Genomic DNA, 22,179 nt, shown 5'->3' with positions numbered 1-22,179 from the left:
TATGGCGCTGCTATAGGTCAAACGGATATCAACTGCGTTTTATTAAATAGGAACCCCCATTTTTATTACATATTCGTGTAGTACGTAAAGAAATATGAATGTTTTAGTCGGCCACTTTTTTCGCTTTGTGATAGATGGCGCTGTAATAGTCAGCAAATACCGTCCGCACTGGAGGAATGTTACGTGATACCACGTACTTATACGTTTGTGACTATTATAGCGCCATCTATCACAAAGTGAAAAAAGTGGTCCAACTAAAACATTCATATTTCTTTACGTACTACACGAATATGTAATAAAAAATGGGGGTTCCTATTAAAAAAAAAAACGCAGTTCGTATCCGTTTGACCTATGGCAGCGCCATCTAGCGGGCCGACCATAGCGCCATCTGGTTTTCCCCTTCAAGCTAGACGAGTTTCGTTCTTTATAGTTTTTCCGTTTGACGCTTATTTCGTGAGATATTTGGCCCGGTCACTATCAATGGTCCACCGTGTATAATCTCCGCTGCTACTGCTGCCACCTGCCCCGTCTGTGAGTGTTATTGCATGTTGAGATCGAACATAGACGGTGGTCACATCAACTTGGCCGGACCGTGTAATGTGCAAGTAAGTTTCGCATCGGCACACTCTCCGCTGCAGAGTGGAATGTTCATTATTGACCTATACATGCGTCTGTTGCGTCCCGTGTGGTGCATGTTTATACTACATTTCGTGCAGCTGTTGTAAAATCCGACGCTGAGGGACACTGCAGCAGAGGGCAGCGGCGTGCTCGGACTCCGCTGAGCGTCCGTTTAGCAGGCGCCCCGTCGCCCCCTCGGCCCTCGGCAGGCGGCCGTTTGACGTATGGTCCGGCGCGGCGACCCTCCCTGGTAATTGAGCGGCGCGGCGCGGCGCCCGCCCGCTCCGTCCTGGGGAGATTAATCAGCGGCCAGCCGATACGTCGTCTCGGTTTGTCACACAGCGGACACCGCCCCGTGTTCCGACGCCGCTTTAATTGCGGGCGCTGCCTTCAGATAACGAATGAACTCTGTTTTGCGATTAATTCTCCACGCGACGTAAATCATTTGTTTGATTGTACTTCGCGCTCGTTTCTCCTTGCTTGCACAAAACTGCTGCAAACGAAACCAGTTTCGCCGTGTCACGTCCTTGTGAATTACTTCCAAAAATTTAAAACCCGTCAAAATCTGTATGGGGTACCTCAATACATTCAGAATGCGGACCGCCTTCACGCCGCAAACTTGACAGCCTGTAATAAACGCTGAATCCGCCGAAACACGCGCGTCTACTGTCGGTGAATATAAATATATTTACCGGCAGGCTTACAGAAAGCTCCGCACAACACCGAGGTGTCAACGTCGCCCCAGGATGTGCCACCATTGGAGTGCAATTGTCTTGCGCTGGTCACGTGACGCCTGGGTAGCGGTCGAGTAAACTGCCACTGTGTAGATAACCAGTCACTACCGACCCCCACAATGATTCTTTACCAACTCTTTAAATTCCCACCTCACCTTATTCACGTCGAATACCTCAGAATAACGCACACCATCCGCAAACTCGAGTCCAACAATCCTACTCTGCCCCTCTCCCTTCCAGTCCTAGCGTGTCGCTGGACCTCTGCCTACACATCCCAGCAACACTCCACTTGCACACCCTCCACGTTCCATCACAAAGAAAATTCAATGGTCTCCCTCTCCTGGACAACGAACTCTGATCCAACATGAACCCATATTACCAAGCTGAATCCATCCTACATTAAAACCCCCTCCCCTCCTCCAAAGGACTCCATCCTTCTCCTCTTCCCACACCACACCTCCTCTTTTTCCCTTTCCCTGTCATTTCTCAACTACTTCAAATTTATAGAACCCAGTACTCCTTGCCTCCAACAGTCACCCCAATAATTTCACCACCTCTAACCAATCCTCAGTTCTCATCATATAAAAGCTGGCGAGCACCTCTTAAGGAGTATAGCACCAAACTTCCAGAGGATGAGGAGCAAAATGAGGATTGGAGACTACTGCCGGAAGAGTCATAGGGCGCTGAAATTACAGTGAACAACGTCTGCTGCTACGTCGCCTCTTCGGCAGCAAACGTATGTTTGAACGTTGATGGGCAGCGATATGAACGACTCGCAGTGGATATGACACCATTCACTGAGTTAGATGGTGTCGAAAGAGTCCCAGCCTGTCCCAACAGTACTTCGGAGCTAAGAAACTCAAATCTGTTGCGACGGGGTGGTCTTGCAGAAGACATTGGCTCCTTTGCCTTCGACGCTTCGTGGTGTCGTGTGATGACGTTCCCAGACATGTTCGTCAATAAACCTTTTGTAATACCTCTAAATATCAATAAACCTTTTGTAATACCTCTAAATATATCTGTGTCGCAATCTCTCCATAAGGCGAGATTCAATAAACGTAAAGTATTTTGTAAAACGCATTTTAACAATCAGCTTTTTGTTTCTCCCATTAATCATCTACTGGTTTCGGTTATTAACTATCATCCAGGATGTAGGGTACAACAGATTGGTGGATGACAAATGGAATAAATAAATCAGCTGATGGTTAAAAGGCATTTTATAAAATATCGGTATCTGTTACATCCTGTCAGCTGTCTCATTGAGCCAGGGCATGTCACACTGTTGATGCAGATCCATCTGTCTCATCGTGTAGTACTGCTAGTAGGGAAGAGGAAACGTGCCAGTACCGAGGTTTATCCATTTCCTCAATAGCCACTCATGACAACGCCAACACAACATTACAGTGAACCTCGACATTTGTATTCCTTCAGAACATTCCTTAACTGCTTTGGATGCTGGTAACAACGTTCTCTTTCAAACTTTTCAGTAGGCAGATAACACAAAAGCACTTTCGTAGACAACGACGATGTTCCGATTAGTTGCAAATGTCTTTAATATTTTATGTACGGTAACATTTTGTAACACTGAATAACATGTAGAAACAGTAGAATTTTCTCGTGGCGTCATTCAGGCGTATATGCCTTTGCCTGTGGATGTAGCTTCATGTACTTCCTCACAGTACAGCGTCAACATCTAAAATGAGAGACAGTGTGCACGCAATCGGTTTATCAGTCAGTTAGAGTTAGTTTTGTGTATATTAAAGTTTTAGTTACTCGCGTGCTGCGTTTCTGAATCTTACATAGACAACAAACCCAGCATTTGTATAAACGTGTGTAAGATGCGCCCGGGTTCCCGGGTTCGATTCCCGGCGGGGGTCAGGGATTTTCTCTGCCTCTTGATGACTGAGTGTTGTGTGATGTCCGTAGGTTAGTTAGGTTTAAGTAGTTCTAAGTTCTAGGGGACTGATGACCATAGATGTTAAGTCCCATAGTGCTCAGAGCCATTTGAACCATTTTTTTGTGTAAGATGCCACCAGAAAGGAGCACCCCGAACATCTCATAATATCCGGCTCAAAGTCAGTAATTCGGCGGCGACATCGCGTCTAATCTCCCTTCACGGAAAGCAAGCTCTCTATACATTACATTACACGAACAGGTCAAAATAGATATTGAATATTTCTTGATACAAATAATTCGGCACAAAATAGAAGTATTACAAGGAGTGCAGCAGAAATTATCAATGAGTTCCTAATCTGAATATTAGTAAATAAATTTCACCGTAGTGCAACGTTATGTTATGCAGAAAGGCCGAATGAGAAAAACGGAGCAACGGAGAGATAAATATGCTTGACTTTGATTTAACTCTGTCCTGCCGACCCTAATCAAATCATTCGCGACTAAGAAGGCTACGTTAATAAAAGAAATTAAGATTTTTATTACTGTATCAAATACTACTGAAGTAATAAACTTTTCGCGGTACAGACAATAGTGTTTAAACCGATATGAGAAGGTCTCAGGTCTCTACAAAAACTTCTCTGAAAGAGAAAAGATAAAATGTTGAATGAAAATTTATGTCACGTCATGCAATTAAATGTAATACCTGTTTTAATATGTTTCATCACACATATTGGATTGCGATACGAATTCTTAAGGCCAATTACGAATCATAGATGGACGTACCATGTGGTTTAAAAAAAAATGGTTCAAATGGCTCTGAGCACTATGGGACTTAACATCTATGGTCATCAGTCCCCTAGAACTTAGAACTACTTAAACCTAACTAACCTAAGGACATCACACAACACCCAGCCATCACGAGGCAGAGAAAATCCCTGACCCCGCCGGGAATCGAACCCGGGAACCCGGGCGTGGGAAGCGATAACGCTAGCGCACGACCACGAGATGCGGGCATGTGGTTTAAGATACATATTGGTATGTCCGTTTATAAATAGGAACAAGGATTTTTGGGAGCCTGTGTCAGCTGATCATTATTCTAGTATGTAGAACGAAAAAACAACAGACTGCTCCTGTTGGACATACGGGAGAGAGGGGGAGGGTATTTCAGCGCAGCACAGTGTAAAGCTTTTCTGAAGAACTAAGCCTCGACAGTTAACAAAGTTACGAGTAATTTGGTTAATCCAATTTGCAGTGCTGTAAGGAAAAACTCGAGGGTTCAAGAGAAATACTTCATCCAATGGATATTTATTGTAAAAAGTCACCACAACCTGGAAGTGAAAACGCGTGAAAGAGCATTGGAGTCTGTCACATCGATTTCTGGGGTCACAAAGAGATGTAGCACCAACTGTTTTTAGAAAAGCCTGGAAAGAGAGGTCTGCCTCTTTAAGAAATCAGGGTCTTAACTACTGCCAAAAGTTGCTTCCTTACTGAAAAACACTTTTCTTAATTAACTGCGTTGGTTTGATTGATTTAACTTCTTAGCCATGTCTCGATAACATGAAATTTCCTTATGGAAAGGAAACACGTATTCTGGTAAAAGAAATATATCAGTTGTAATATACATCTGAGATCAAATGGTTTTATGAATTTATCCTTATAGAATTACAGAGTTAGGCTGAAGTGAGTGCCATTTGTCTACTGTGTAGTTTCCCAGTGTGCTTCAACTCTCGTTGGCGCCTGTGGATTCTGGGAGCATCATACCGTAAAGTTACTTACATTATTAGTGAAACGTGATTACCCTGTCCCGAACTTGAGTTCCTTCCGACTCATTAAATACTTAAACAAGGTGACTTACTTCTTCGACAACTACCGTTGTTTCGAGGGGTGAGCAACACGTCACTTTCAAAGTACAAATGCAGCGAGACAGCACCGTGCATGGAGATTTAAACTCTCGGTAGGCGGGAGTACGCCGACCAGGTCCCATAAGACGACATGTGCAGAATTCGCTGAAAATAACTAGCGGCGCCATACCACCAAAGATGAGCAACGTCATAAATTATCGATAGTGAATATTAATTACGAGTGGGTGAACAAGCAGCATTAACTCTGTTCCTCTTTATTTTGAGCGGGTAGAGATCATAATTCCAATAAAATTTCTGAGGTCGTTTACTAATTTAATTCTAACTACTTCCTTAATAGCACTGTCCCAATAGGTGGAAGCGCACACCAGAATCTATGGGTTGTTATATACCATGTTGTGACCGGCACAAAGGCAATGCTCTCCAAAAAAATGGTTCAAATGGCTCCGAGCACTATGGGACTTAACATCTGTGGTCATCAGTCCCCTAGAACTTAGAACTACTTAAACCTAACTAACCTAAGGAAATCACACACATCCATGCCCGAGGCAGGATTCGAACCTGCGACCGTAGCGGTCTTGCGGTTCCAGACTGCAGCGCCTTTAACCGCACGGCCACTTCGGCCGGCAAAAATATACTTCACACCGCTTTTCTATGAATACGACTAGTTCTGGAAACGTTACGTGCGTAAGGTAAAAATGCCTTGTACTTACATACTCATGACACTGTCAGTGTGGGGGCGATCTGCAGTGTATGGTAACGGAAGAAAACTTCTAAAGCCAAGATAGCTGAAAAAGCATTTTATTCGACGTCCGGTTTCGACAGAGCTGTGCTGTCATCTTCGGATCTGCAAGAAGATGAACATAAATTGACAGGAAAAATATGTTTAAAATCGTGATATCATAAAGCAATAAATTCCCCTGTAGCACAGCCTGTGGAATTATATCTTACGTTTTAAATATTACAAAATATTGTCCGTAAGTGTTGCAGTCGTTTCGCATATACACTTCCCACTGTTATGAATATCACGACAAATATGCATGTCAAAATGCAAAATTACTGTATGTAATGATTATGGGCATTCACATCTACATTACAGATATGACACAGATTACACCTTAATACTGATAACCTTTCTCGATGATTTTTTTTTTAAGTTCTAGTCGACATTAAACATTCCTTTAACCTAATAATGATTTGTTCGTTCCCTAAAATATAACATAAATATTTGTATCATACAAAGTTCATCAAAGTTACAAAATTTCTATATTTCTCTGATTTGGGTTAACGTAAATTGGCATCCTATAAAAGGCATGTCCCAACTTACAATTACTCTCGTGACCAAATATCAAGAGAAGCCATGGCAGATTTCCTTTTTCACCTTCACATTGAACGGAATACTGGTTTGAATTCGGATACTTAAGGAATCTTTATAAATTCTCTCTGCCATGGAGTCAAACAACAAAAATATCGTCCGAAATCTAGAAGTAGCATACAGGTCCCAGTGCCGCCGACTCCAGGGCGCCTTCCTCGAAATCTTCCATAAAAAGTTTGGCAACTGCCCACCCATGGTGTAAATTGTATTGCACTGCACTCGCTCGTTGTATTTGTTTCTTCAAAATGACGTGGTGTTCACCTGATGAGCTATCGGTGGTTGTCGAAGGCGTCACTCGACTGCATTCCCGTTAAGTTGTTTGAACATTTCTTTGCTAATACATATCCTGCGTGAAAAAGGTCTAACAGCATTGTGAGTATATCGTATACTACTTTGCTAAAAAAAAGCCTAGACTCCTCCCGAACAGGCCATGAAGGCGCAATGGTACCGACCGGTCGCCGTGTCATCCTCAGCACATAGGTGTCACTGAATGCGGATATGGAAGGGCACATGGTCAGCACACCGCTCTCACGGCCGTATGTCAATTTCCGAGACCGGAGCCGGTTCTTCTCAATCAAGTAGCTCCTCAGTTTGGTTCGCAGGGGCTGAGTGCACCCCGCTTTCCAGCAGCACTCGGCAGACATGATGGTCACCCATCCAAGCGCTGCCCGACAGCGATTAACTTCGGTAAGCTGACGAGAACCGGTGTTAACACTTCGGTAAGGGCGTTGGCATGTTGTACTTTGTTAGAAGGATCAAAATCACGCTATAGATACTCTTTTGGAAATGAGGCCAGAAGATGCTGCTAGGTGCGGTCCTACGGTCCCGTTCTTGGATAGTACTCGTATAATTTCAGTAGTTCACGCAAGTCGGTTCCGGATGATTTCCAAGAAAGACGCCGTTTCGATCTCAGAGATAGGTGACAGATGTTCCGTGGCAGTAGTAGGTTTTGCAGAAACTTTCTCTGTAGTAGTAGTTGTGGCGTTCTACGTTATGTGGACAATTGGTGGGTATTGTTACCAAGCTATATCAGGTATGGTAGTTATTAAGATACAGTTCGCGTATTCAAAGGGAAATGTGTCTCAAGTCTTAATCAAGTCAACCAGATTTAGGTTCTTAGAAAATGTTGCTCAAATCGATGAAGGCGAAAGATGAGATGGTAGCTTTGAATGAGATTACCATTTATCTCCCTCTCCTTATGCAATCAGAATTTAAACTGAGGTGACAAAGTCATGGGATAGCGATATGCGCAAACACAGACGGCAGCAGTATTGCGTACACAAGGTATAAAAGGTCAGAGCGTTGCCGGGGCTATCAGTTGTACTCGAGTGATTCATGTGAAAAGATTTTCAACTTGATGATGGCCGCGCGGCGGGAATTAATATACATTCCATTTCGGAACTCGTTGGGGAATTCAGTATCCCGAGATCCACTGTGTCAAGAGCTGCCTAGGCAACCAAATTTCGGGCATTACGTCTTACCTCGGACAACGCAGTGGCCGACTGCCTTCACTTAACGACCGATAGTAGTGGCGTTTGCGTAGAATCTTAGGTACTAACAGACAAGCAACACTGCGTGAAATAACAGCAGAAATGAGTGGGGGAAAATCAGTGGGGAACGTACGACGAACTTATACATTAGAACGGTAGGACAAAATTTGGCGTTAATGGCTACGGCAGCAGACGACCGATGCCTCGCTCGTCTGCTGTCGTAGCCACTAACGCCAAATTTTGCCTTTGCTAACAGCACGACATTTCCTGGGCTGATGACCATATTGTTTGGACCCTAGACGACTGGGAAACCGTAGCCTCGGTCACTATCCGAGTTGGTAAAAGCTAATGGTAGGATTCGAATGTGTCGCAGACCTCTGTAAGCGATGAACTCATGCTGTCAGTATGGCACTGTGCAAGCTGGTGGTGGCTCCAGAGTCGTGTAGGCTATGTTTACACGGAGTACGCCCTCGTGTCCAACTGAATCGATCATTGCCTGGAAATGCTTATGTTCGGCTACTCAGAGACCATTTGCAGCCATTCATGTACTTCATAGACAACGATAGAATTTTTACAGATGACTATTCATGTACGTCATGTTCACAGACAATGATGGAATTTTTGCAGGTGACAATGCACCATCTCAGACCATTCTAGACAATTCGAACAAATTATTTGGCCACGCACATGCTCGACGTAAGTCCCATCGGACATAAGTGAGAAGTCAGTTCGTGCACAAAATCCTTCACTGCCAACGCTTTCGCAGTGATGGACGGCTAAAGAGGCAGCATGGCTCGGTGCTTCTTAAGGTAACTTCCAACGACCTGCTGAGTCTATGTATTGTCGAGTTGCTGCACTACGCCGAACAAAAGGTGGTCCGACACGATATTAGGCGTTTTCCCATGACTTTTGTCACCTTAATGTATTTTCTGTCTCTGCTGACCTCCAGGACGTGAAACCATAATAATGGTTTTTCCCGATCGGTGTGCCAAAGGTGATACTGCAACTGAATCTCTGACAACTTTCATCGATTGTGGAGGCGTATAACGCGTAACACACTAGCGACGGATTGTAGCAATGCGATGAGTCCGACCAACGGGCGGTATGTTGCAATATTTCTGGCTGGCTGCGACCTGTTTTTGTAGCTATAGGCAAAATTGTATTATTTTCTTTCGTTTCGTTAAGGGAATGTAAGAGTTTATAGTTACTGAAGGACAACGAACCAGTCAATAAAATTCTTCCGCGTTTGTGACCCCACTGTCAACTGCAAAATTACGACGTTTCGGCGTCTATTGCAAGACGACTTCATCAGAGTGTATTGCTAACTGCTGAATGAGCGTTAGTTTAATTACGTATGTCCTATGGAGGAGTGCTGTCATTGGATATGAGGGTGAGGAGGAAGAGTATTAGGTGTTCTTGGTCTTTGCATTGTGTCTTGTCATTAGCGGAAATATGCGTTTTCCATTGGAGTTTTGTTTATTGCTTGCCATTGCTGGAAATCGTCAAATAGGAAGTTGAGCGGCGACTGCAGCGTAGCGCTGTTCACTAAGTGCCCAGTGTCGACCAGGGAGCGTCAGCACTCTGTGTACCCTCCACCGCTATGGCCTACCGCGCGCCTATTGCTTTGCGATAGCTGCCTTTCCGCGAAGCTGTCACTGCTGTCTGCCAAGACGCTGGGAGTCGGTACCCGTGTTCTCTATTCATGTTGTCGGGTCGTGATACGCCCGCTAAACTTGCTGGGCAGAACAGGTGATTAGGATTGTGGAAAGGTCCAAATAAGGTGTCGGTCAGTTTAACTTCAAAATTGTGATTTATTGTAATTTAATAACACCTTTAAACCAAATTACGAGTTTCAAAATCCAATTCTTTCAAAGCTGAAGGCCTCCAAACAAGATATATTCAAAGGCAACAAGATAAATTTCAAGTGAATGAAGACATGCAGTAAAAATTGCAAATAAAATAATTAAAAAATATATATATCTCAGCTAGCCGGAAAGCCTCAAGGCAAAAGTGGATAGAACAAACATATACAAGGTGCAATACAAACAGCTGAAGGCCACAATTAAATTTCAAAATTTTAAAATATATTACCATAATATTTTAAAGCAGAAGGCCGCAATGTTTTCGCTTAAGGGGAAATTTTAAGAATAAGGCTTTAAGAGGCTGAAGGCCCACAGCTGAATTTCCAAAAATTCAAAAATACCGTATCCTTTAAGTTTTCAATGGCAGAACGCTCACTAAAAGCAACGCAACGACCATAACTAAATTTAAGAATAAGGTTTTAAGCGGCTGAAGGCCCACAATTGATTTACATAAATTGATTTACATAAAAAACAATAATTTTTTTTCCTTTAAAGCATTGGCTATAATAGATAGACCATTAAACACTCATGAAAAGGACAGTATAGACAACGGCACTCAGACGCCTCCAGAAGGGGGGGGGGGGCTAGCCTCGAAACATTAACGACAGATGGTGGGCCCAACTACACTTGATCCTTCGGTAACCCAAACAAGACACAGACATGGACTGACCGTCCAAACGACTTGCTAGCCACCAATCGGTACATAAAAGCTCAAAGACCAAACTGTTACAGACATGATTAGCCACAATGAAATATGTATTAAGCTGTCAAAACTACACACCATGTTGGACAGCGACGACAGGTGAGGAAAGGACGCTGCCCGAAATTACGTTAGTGGCCGGGGCAGGTAACCGGAACACTAACGGCCATAAAACAGAAAATTCCGCTGGTACACTTGAATATGAAATAAGGTAATATAGTTAACTTCACAAAAGAGGAACACTGTCTGAATTTACGTCAGTGGCCAGGGCGGGTCACCAGAACACTAACGGCCACAAGGCAGGAAATTCCGCTGGTGCACTTGAATTGTAGTGAACCAATATAGTTAATTCCACCGTGCGGCGGCTCGATTTCGCCACTACAAACACTCGGTGTTGCTCACAGGGAAAGCTCCCCAACAGCGGATCACCGAAACGCACGATCCAGCATGAACAGATATGGCTTGGGTATTTAACACACCACTCAACTTTGTCGTCCTGGGTCGGTGAGCCACGAAGCTCGTAGCGATCGCACAGCTCCAGACACGCTCTACCACTGAACAGGGAGCGCCAGCGGACACAGCCCACTGCAACACGGAGACACCCTCCCTGGTCCGCATCAACCGACCAACTGCCCGCAGGCCCCCTAGCCGGAAAATATAATATGCACATGACCAAAAATGGTACACGGTGCACTATCGATACACGTCGCTGCTGCTACGTAGAAGGAGGTATAACCGCAACAACAGCGGGAAACCAAACACAGATAGACAGCCAAGTTCAAGGAAACGCAAAGTTCGGAGTGAGCACTGCTCAGGTCGCTTGGCTATTTCTATAGCTCTCTCATCTTCCCCCTGAAACTAAACGGCTGTTTCGCCAGAACGCGGGCCTCTCGAAATTCAGTCTTCATCCTATACGGCTCCTGGTGTTTTGCCGCCGCTGATTCGTTGTATTGTTTGAGACGGATGTATCTCTCGTGTTCAGATAACCTTGTGCTTATTGGACACCCAGTCTCGCCTACACAAACCCATAAGAATTTTACTGACTGTGACAGCGGCCACGCCGGCCATGTGGCCGAGCGGTTCTAGGTGCTTCAGTCCGGAACCGCGCTGCTGCTATGGTCGCAGATTCGAATCCAGCCTCTGGCATGGATGTGTGTGATGTCCTTAGGTTAGTTTAAGTAATTCTAGGTCTAGGGGACTGATGACCTCAGATGTTTAGTCCCATAGTGCTTAGAGCCATTTGAACCATTTTGACAACGGCCGCAGAAGCCTACATTTACAGAGAACGAACCAGTCTAAAAAGTGAAGTCAAGTTGGGAGTTCGTTCTTGTATCTTGGAGGATCGTAGCTACTGCAGTGATCAGCATTTTGAAACATATGCTATAAATGTATAAATTCATGGGTAGCTAACAGTAATAGTTAGGATGCACAAGACTCCTGTTAGTGAGTTTCAGTTATTCATAAAACAGCTTACTAAAGTTTTAAATTTGTAAGCAGTAGTGGTAATACGAAATGGAGAATTTATTTTTAATTTATACCATGTTTCTATTCTAGGTCTATACTTCGCTGCCGTTCCACATAACGTAACTATCGCTCCCTTATCGAGTGTACAAAGCGAGCGATGGCTACAGGCTGCGCTGCTATTGACAACATATTTATAGACACATGTTATTGGAAAGCCTTGGTGTATATATTTAAAGTTGAACTACAAGACAACCAAATGAAAAAGGAACTCATACTTTCAAGTTGTGTACAACTAATCCGGAGCTAATAGAAAATGTAGTGAAACAGCTATAGCCTGTATCCAAAATTTTATTTTTCACATACATTCAAAAAAATGGTTCAAATGGCTCTGAGCACTATGGGACTTAACATCTATGGTCATCAGTTCCCTAGAACTCAGAACTACTTAAACCTAACTAACCTAAGGACATCACACACATTCATGCCCGAGGCAGGATTCGAACCAGCGACCGTAGTAGTCGCGCGGCTCCGGACTGAGCGCCTAGAGCCGCTAGACCACCGCGGCCGCCACATACTTTCATTCTGTGGCGCTGTATCCATCGTTTGGAGTTCTGGCATAACTGCAGATAGAGCGAGAGCCTTCCGGTCGCCGCTGCGAGTCCATCGTTTCGACCGCTATTAGCCTATGTGGAAGACTCAATGACAGGCTGACTGAAGCTGGGACGTGTCTGGAGGTGCTGGAATGAGCAATATTACCTGCTCCTACCAGTTATTATACCCGAGGCCTCCACGATTGGAGTCTACTGTCCTACCCGCTGGACCATCACGATCCCACACATATACAGAAAGTATTAATTATGCAGAAACGTGATTTAGACCTTCACGTAGGCAACTAAAAAATTACATGTACTAACAATAACCTCACAGCACATTTCCTCTCATACGAAATTTGTTCTGAAGAATCAAGCATTATTCGAAACTAGCAGCATTCATAAATACAGCAAAGCAAAGATAATCTTCACTCTCCACAACTTCAGCCACACTCTCGCAGAAAAGGAGTGATTAATGCAGCCATAAAAATATTTTACTGTCCCCATTGTGAATTACACGTACTGGTAGATAACTAAATTTTCGAAAACAAATTGAAATCATTTTTGTGACTGAGAAATCCTTCTACTCCATAGATGAATTTCAGAATACCTATGTAGCCTGGTTGGCTGGATGGGATATAGTATATTTCTAACACGTAGCCATGTTTCCACTGGGAAAATGTACGTTATTTTTGAACTTCCGGCATGTTACATTTTATAGTGAGTTGTCCACGACTACATCTTCATATATTCCGGAAGCCATTGTACAGTGCGTGATAAAGCGTACGTTGTACCTATATTATCGGTTTTCTTTCCTATTTGATACGCATGGTAGCGGCATTATGTTCTCATATTCTTCCAACACAGGTTCTCTAAATTCACACAACAGGATTTCGCGAGAAGTTCGTTGCGTTTCTTCCAGTTCCTCGAGCATTTCTGTTACGCTTTTCCTCCCTGTTACATTAGTAGCGGCGCATCTACCTGTTACATTACTAACGGCGCATCAGTGATTTCGTTAGTTTGATGTATGTCGCCATGCCAATTCCATAAGGAGTACAAACACGGAACAGTAGATTTGATCGCACTAGCATCATGTCTGTGACATCTTTACAGATGCGCGACGCTCTCCCAGAACACTTGCAACAAATCTAAGTTTTCCATTCTAATTCCTTAATACTGATTTTACCATATCGTCCTATTTCTTATCGCTTCTCGTTATTATCGCTAAATACCTTCAGAATTTGATGTGCTCAAAATGTTCATCACTAACCTTGCAATCAGGTCTCGTATGGTTCTTTCTCGTGGTTGTAGGTATTGTCCTACATTTACCTTCATTTAGAGAGAGCAGCTTTTAATTACATGAAGTCTGGAATATAATCAGCGAATCATGTAAAAGTAAACTAGACGACACTAAACGTTTCTCCCCATTCCTCTCACAGCACACTGAGAGCAATGTTAAGAATTGTTGGCTGGAGGAACTGTACTTCTCCGAGAAAAGGAAAAACTATGCAACCTTCAAGGCTTCGGTAGTTGATTCATCGTTCCTTATCCGCAGATATTATGCTCATAGCGTCGACACACCCTGACATTTGGCCGTGGCCGAATGTTGATGGTTGCTACCGCAAAGCAGTAACACCGCCGGTGTCGGTTTGTCCGTCGGCACGCGAAATGATGGATAACGAGGCTCCAGTCGCATGATCAGTCTTCTCCACTTTCATTCGCTGCTCAGCCTTCTTCGCAGCACCAGATCGGCACTGCCATTCATTAACCTTTGTCAACTATTCGAACCAGCTAGCACAGAACATGGAATCAGTTTAAGGCCGTTACAGTATCACTAAATACTGTTTTTATAGGAATATAAAGGAAGGTCGGAAGATATTTCTGCTCAGCAAGAGCGACAAGACACATAGTTCACATTACCTGAGCAGTTGACAATGTTGAGCGTCAACGGACAACGTTACAGAGCATTATATGCTATGCTTTAGAAGGATACCGAACAAAGTTGTGAGAGATGGAAAAGACGCTCCGTGTTTCCATGGTCATGTTAGAAAACTGCTATGAAAGCAAAGACTGCTTCACCGTAAATTTAAACGTAGCAAAGCGTCACAGACAAACACAAACAAAACGAAGCCAAAATTAGCTTTAGGAGAGCCATGCGTGAAAGTAAAACTTTATCAGCTGTGGTGACAGAAAATCCTAAACAGTTGAGGTCTTCTGTTAAATCAGAAGACGGATCGAAGTCATTTGTCCACGTCTGTCCAGATAATCTTTAGTCATTATGGTAATGAAATGGAGCATTGCATAGAAAAACCCAAAATATTAAACGTTTTTTTCCTAAACTGTTTCAAGAGGAAGATCGCATTGTAGTAGCTTCTTGATATCGTCGCATGTACGACAAAATCACTGATATCAAAACGGCCATCGGATGGGAAAAAAAACAAATTTTCACAAAATAGGAAATGCTACTGCAGGTGTAATGACACTACTACGATTTTATATAGAATATGTGACAGACCTTGTCCCTCTTTTAGCAGCAGCTTACCATAGGTCACTGGAGGAAGCGAGGTGTTCCTAATGGCTGGAAAGAAACCCACCTCGCTCTGTTCTTGTACGACATCCAGAAAGCAGTAGACGGAGGCACCCAAAGGCATTCGAAACACTTCCGCAGTGCCACCTAAAGAACGAAGTACGAGCGTACTGAATATCAGACCAACTATGTTATTAAACTGAAGGTTTTCTAATAAACGCTGAAAGTAGCTTCGCCCCGCGCTAAGGGAGTGTTATAGATTCATTACTTTTCACAATATATAAATGACATAGTAAGCACCATCGGAAGTTCCATGTGGCTGATGCTATTGAATACACAGAAGTCACAACTCTATAGCGAAATGCAGGAAGAGATGCAGCGGATCGACGCTTGTTGCAGGACGTGGCGATTCACTCGTAAATAAACAAATGTAACGTATTGGAAACACATAAAAAGACGTAGTGTTGTATGGTCGCACGATTACAGAACAGTCACTGAAATTTGTTACCTTCATAAAATAGTTAGGAGTACGCCGAAGGAGTGATTTAAAGTGGAACTACCACGAAAAACTTATCGCAGGAAGGGCAGATGCCATACAGATTCGTTGGAAGAATTCTCAGGAAATGTGGTCAGTCAGTAATGGAGATAGCTTACAGAAACCACGTTCCAATGATATCTGAATAGTGCTTGTCATTGGGGGATCCATTCCAGATAGGATTCGTAGAGGAAACACAGAGGATCCAAAGAAGAAAAGAGCGTTTCGTTACAATTTCATTTATTAAGATAATCAACTAACTCCAGCAACAGACGCTACAAGAGAGGTTTTCTGCATTAAGGTGTGGTTTACTGTTAAAAGTTCCGAGAGCGTACGTTCCTAGAAGTGTCAACAAATACGAGTATTTTGGTTTCTCCCACGCATATCTCGGGGATAGACCGTGAAGATAAAATCAGAGAGATTTGAGCCCCCATGCCTGCCGGTGTGGCCGAGCGGTTCTAAGCGCTTTAGTCTGGAACCACGCCACCACTACGGTCGCAGGTTCGAATCCTGCCTCGGGCATGGATGTGTGTGATGCCCTTAGGTTAGTTAGGTATAAGTAGTTCTAAGTCTAGGGGTCTAGGGGACTGATGACCTCAGATGTTAAGTCCTATAGTGCTCAGAGTCATTTGAACCTTTTTTTTTTTTTTGCGACTGGAGTAGGAAACTGACGTTGGTACACAAAGAACCTTCCGACACACACAGTAAATGGTTTTCGGAGTATAGATGTAAATGTAGGGTGTGACGAATTCTGGGTGGCCACATACATAGTGGAGGAATCTGTGTCTAGTGTAACGATTCTTGTTTAGTTTATTGAATGAAGTGGATTGCTTTTCAGGAACACAAGAAAAATTTTAATCTAGAGAAAATTAGTTTATCTTCCCTCAATTAGAGATACTCGACAGCCGGTGTTAGAGATTTAGTGAAGAAAATATTACTGAACTTTAACATCTCTCGCTTGTAGAGTGTTTCTCATAAATTGACGATGTAATGTTCTTTCTTAATTATCAGAGTGATGTCTTTCAAATTGCAGTCGCAGTGCGTGTTTCGCTTCTGTAGTTTGAGGCATAGCTGGGCCAGCAGCGACAAAAGGAACTCGACAAGTTAGGACAAGCATGCTGGAAAGCGAGAGATGCAATATTTCCATAACATTTTCCACGTAAAATCTGAGTCGATAATGGCAATAATATCGGCTGTTTCCCCTTTGTCAACAAGCTGCTGGCGCACTTAGCTTCTGCACGAGTTCTTTGACCAGACTTTTTGTTCTAATACACTCAGCTTTCACCCCTTCATTAACAGCTTTTACGCTGTCTATTATTATGAGACATCCACTCTTTCTGGCTATTCAGTCGGAATTCATGTGAATATATTGACTTTTCATTACTGATCCGGCGATGGGGCAGTTTTTAGCGCAGAGGCTACTTAATTTCTGCGTGAGTCGGGACCATTTGAAGCGTACGCCCTCAACAAGAGTGACTGGCTTGGTGATCTACAGTTATATTGCAGACCTCTTGCTTGCAAATATTGTACGCTGGCAGCCACAGAACAATTGTTTTTCACAATTATGATATGGTGTCAACACTATTATTAACACATTTTAATTATTTTTACATTTTCCAAAACACTTTCAAACGTAAGTTTTAAACCCTTGTGCACCTCAATAAGACAATCAAATACGTTGATGAAGAATAAATGTTCTGTAAAATTTTCTATAAAATAGAATGATGCCACGAGTTGGCTAAATGTATTACAACAACACGCGAAACAAAATAAAGTCAAGGTCATTTATTTCCTGTTGTCAGTGTGATCATGAATTGGAAATCTGCGTGTCTTCCGTCCATCTACGGAGAACTATATTTTCGCCCAAGATATTCCTCAGTTTAGCGAACACTTTTCAGCAATTAGTAATTCCGCACGGCGTTGTCGCTCTTCCTTCAAGAAGAATTGCAATCGTAATATGTGAAAGTTATTCATATTCTTCAACGCTCGTCCCAGCAAGTAGCAATATCTACTAACGGCGGTTAAAAGCTCATCTACAATTTTGTAACTATTTTAATTTTAATTCTATGACCGCTTATCCTTTCTTCCCTCTACGACTCTCTGTTAACATAACGAGCTTAAAGATTTCTGCACCATCTCTATTAGAATCTAATACACTTTATTCTCTTTTTGTTCGTGTTTTAACTATTTGCGTGGTTGTGATTCTGAGGAGAGGATGGAAAAACAGCCCGAAATTTGGCTGGAAGTGTGTGAAAAACTCCCTAAAACGGCTTAGTGTCGTCATTGCACTAAAACAAAGGCTATTAAACAGTCTTAGGTTCTCTCCAAGTGAGGGTCACCTCCGAATCCCGTAAACATTTGCATCCAAAAGGCCTGAGTTTTAAATTGCCACGAATCATATTACTTAAAAGTAGTCTAAAATTTGGTGCTATTCGTTGTCGGTGGTACAAAGGAATTCATACCAATACATCTGTTCAACAGCAATTTGGCGTACACCATGAGCGGGATATTACTGCATTTGTTTGCAGAATGCATTATGTACGTGTAACGTGGAGACGTGGAATGGCTGTAGTTGAGAACGTGGTAGTGGTTATTACGAAGCTCCAAAGCAAACGGAACAAACACACAGCGAGACGAAATGGTAGAGACGAAGCAGATTCTGTGTAAGACTAGTACAGGACGACCTGGGAAGAAGAAGATGAACTGAAGACATCAGTAATCTAGGACAAACTTAAATGCCATAAACTGAAGATCGTAATGTATGAGGAGATCTGGAAGAGGCCTAATACCAACAGTGGATGATGTGGCTGCTGACGCTGACAACGAAATATTTCATGCAAGAATCGTCTTCGAAAAATACAGAGTTTCATCTCATTCGTGCCGTGCCATCAGTCTCAGACGCACTGTTGTGAACAGCACACACAACTCTGCTGGTTCTATACTGTTGCACGGGTGAGCAAATATCCTGCAGCCGCTACTAGCACTGTTAAGGGGGGACGTACACGAAACTGCAGTAATTTTAAAAGTATTTTATAAAACTCTAATTTTTTAAGATAATCAATCCAAATTTGGTACAGTTATTAAGAAATGTTATGCGCATATGAACCTAAATTTTCATTTTTATTGACCTTTTACATCTTTAATTATTAACAATTAATTTTTTTTCAACAATGTAATTACAAATGTTCCTTTTTTGAGAAAACTGTGAGAGCAATGTTAATGAATTTTTGTACACACTTTCATACCAAATAATTACAAAACTCTGTGGAGCAGAATTTTTATATCTTCTTTTGTTCAGTTTTTACGGGTCTCCCAATTTCCCTGAAAAATAATATATCAAATTTAAGGAATATTTTCTACCATAAATACCTTACTATTTTATTAAATGAAAATTCCTTCCACAGAATTTTTCACTATAGTACTGACTAGTCATATACCAAATTTCACTTCTCTACCTTTTGTGGTTTTTGAGAAAAAGGTACATAAAGTTATAAAAATGTAAGTTACGGGAAAACTGAATCAATGATTTGATAGTGTTTGTATTAGGTCTTACCGTCTCTGTGTGAACTAGTGCAAGCCATATGCATACTCCTCTTCATCTGCAAGCAGTCTCTTCTTTGCTTGTCTTCTTTGGTTAACCTGCTGTTCAATTTTATTGGCTGTAATATCAGCCGCAGCAACTCTTTTGTCATCGATGTCCTTCAATATTGAATAGGTGAAAGCTCCTGGATGAAATCCTAGCCTCTGTAGAGTTTTTATTCTTCCAAGATTACCATTGTTAAAAACTAAACAAGCATCATATGCAGCAATTTCAACAATAATTGTTGAAACAAATGTTGTTTTTGGGCAACGTTTCCAAATCAGTGAGTTGTAACTTTCATTAGGGTTTTGTGTCTTTCCATGCACACACTTTCGTAGGAGGTCTGGCTCTGCTAAACACCTAAATGTTGGTTTTATAGCACTTAAAACAGCCACAGGTAAACTGTGCTTGTGTGAATAGTTCATGCCATCACGCTCAGCCTGCTTGAATTTGCACCACGATATGTCACACAAATTATGTACAGGTTTGTCATCTGTGGATAGTTTATGAAAATAAATAGACCACACAGCCTTCTGCATGTTATTCAAATTTCCACTGTTGTCCCTTATTGCCTTGCCATAGTACACTTGTAAAGAATGAATTTCTTTGTCTGTGAGTCTGTTGGGACCACCTAAAAGTTTTCCATCCTCAAGTTTCCTGCCCTTCAATTCACGTTTCAATTTTAAAAGTCTGCCTCCCATTCGTTTTTGCACATGTCCAACACATTCCAACTTTTCTATAGCACAATGGGGACCATAAGGTTCACTTTCCAAAACAGTTTTGAAGGAGCTGGAGTCACCATCACCAAGGTATTTTGTGTATCTAACACCGTACTTTTCCACACTTCGATGGAACATAAGTTTCATAGCTGCAGGTTCCATTCCACCACTAGAACCAGAATAATTTCTACAGCACACTTTCTTGTGTTCAACCTGCCACTTATTTTCTTCCACTTCACCAGCTCTCTTTCCGAGTACACAGCTATAGCAATATTTGCTCATTACCTGAACGTCAAGAATTTTTCCAGTATCAACACTAATGACAGATGATACTCCATACAGTGATGTATGTCCACGCTTCATCCACGTTCCATCACATGACACACACAAATCGGTGTCTGGCGTGTTATCTGCTTCTGTCTTTAGTTCACTATTCATCTTCACAGCTTCCTTTGCAGAGGACTTCAAGTTTTCTTCCACTTCCTCTTGAAGAGCACTTAGCAGTGTTTTATTTCCAGTGGTGTACCTAGCACTTGGTTGTGGCATGTTCATGATCCCACAAAACAGTCTGGTACCTTCCCTGCCTATGCCCAAACATCTCATGCCATATATTAAACGCATATTTGCTTCATATATCCGGTTACTTGATGCCGAAGTTCTAAAAGCAGTGTCTGAATGACAGCTTTCACAAGTAAGATGCAACATACACACTATTCCAATTCTGTTTTCTTCGTCATATAATCTCAAACTTTTTGCACCACAGTCAGCACATACACAAGCAGATGATATAATATCAGATAGTATTTTCAAATCAATAAGCCTAAAACCACTAGTAGCTTGAGTGTCTGAGCCACAATCATCAAGTGATTGACAGCTGTCAATTTTCCTTCTCGAAGCACTCGCTTTCTTGGTTGAAGTATCGTTTCCATTTGTTATTATGGGGCTGGTTTTCAAGTTGTCTTTACTACATCGAGAAGCTTGACACTTTCTAACCTTTTTAAACACCTTACTAGAACGCGGCATGCTGCAAAATATAATAACAAGTCTACTTACAACTTTCGTAAAAATGTATTCCAAACAAACACTCGTAAACAAACGCTATAAATCAAAGAATATAAAACCAGCGGCAGAGATATTATTCCACAGCCTTCTTGATGTAGTACACAAACGTTCCCTGCATTGTGACTGCACAAAACTGGAAAAAAACGCAGTATAAATAGATATACGAGAGGATGAAGACCAAGATGGGGGGGCGTCGCCCTGTGCAAGCTATTACAAATTATTATTTTTTTCCCCCTTAGAAGCGGAATTGGAACGTAATATTTGGTAATTGAAATTTCAATACCATGTAGTAAATGAAGAGCCAATAAAATTTTTTTCACAAATTTGGTCATTTTCATGTACGTCCCCCCTTAAAGGGTTTACGCGCCTGTTGTTTAACTAAGCAGTTTAACACAGTTAATGTCATGTGAGCAATAAACTATAAGAATACCGAAGACAACTCCGCAGTTCAGGCAGGCCACACCTTCATCTTTTCCAGCAATCAACTGATTGTACTTTTGCTGATACACTGAGGTGACAAGTCATGGGACACTAGCTAATATCGTGTCGGACCTTCTTTTTTCCCGATGTAGTGCAGCAACTCGACTGGCTTTCACTGTGAAAAGCTGATAATCAGTTTTAGTTGTTTACTGAGAAGGTGATAATCATTTTCAGTGTTTGAAACTGTGGGTACCATAGTAGAGTTCAATTTTTCCCTTAACATTAACACAGGTCTTCACTGGGTTTATGATTATTAGTTGATGAAATGTTCCTCTGTTAAATAATAATTTTATTTTCTTTCACTTCATTTTGTTCCTTCCAGTAATTACAGTGTCTTAACCAAGAAGAACTGAGGGAACTTTACAACATTTCAAAGCAGTTGTTACGCGCTTTAAAAGTGATAAGACTTCAGTGATGCATTTCAGGGTTGCTCGTGTCTAGATTTATGCGTTCCATATTTGTGAAATTCGTTTAATTTTACTTTATGGTTATGTTGATGTCGGTTAGGACATACTGACATTAGAAATGAGAATAGTGTCAGTCAGTTGCTGATATATGAGGCGAGAATCAGACAATGTAACCCAAATTCCTGATCTTATGCATCGGTTTAGTTTTCAAATAAAATCATTCATTACCTTTTATACTGATAATTGTGATTAGTCGACGTATGTACAATCTATCATGTGCA

General features: G+C 42.1%; 1 protein-coding gene across 1 annotated transcript; it reads right to left on the bottom strand.

Annotated features, from left to right (window-relative positions):
* Positions 1-18,911: 18,911 nt before the first annotated feature.
* On the bottom strand, positions 18,912-21,225 carry LOC124623601. The gene is made up of 2 exons (XM_047149048.1): positions 19,204-21,225; positions 18,912-18,971 (listed from the first exon to the last, which is right to left on the bottom strand). Exon 1 carries the CDS (start codon positions 20,970-20,972, stop codon positions 19,218-19,220), a length of 1,755 nt encoding a protein of 584 aa, XP_047005004.1. The 5' UTR covers positions 20,973-21,225; the 3' UTR covers positions 18,912-18,971; positions 19,204-19,217.
* Positions 21,226-22,179: the final 954 nt, after the last annotated feature.

This window comes from Schistocerca americana, chromosome 1 (assembly GCF_021461395.2).
Source record: "Schistocerca americana isolate TAMUIC-IGC-003095 chromosome 1, iqSchAmer2.1, whole genome shotgun sequence".
NCBI lineage: Eukaryota > Metazoa > Arthropoda > Insecta > Orthoptera > Acrididae > Schistocerca > Schistocerca americana.
This window is presented reverse-complemented; position numbering and strand designations above follow the sequence as displayed.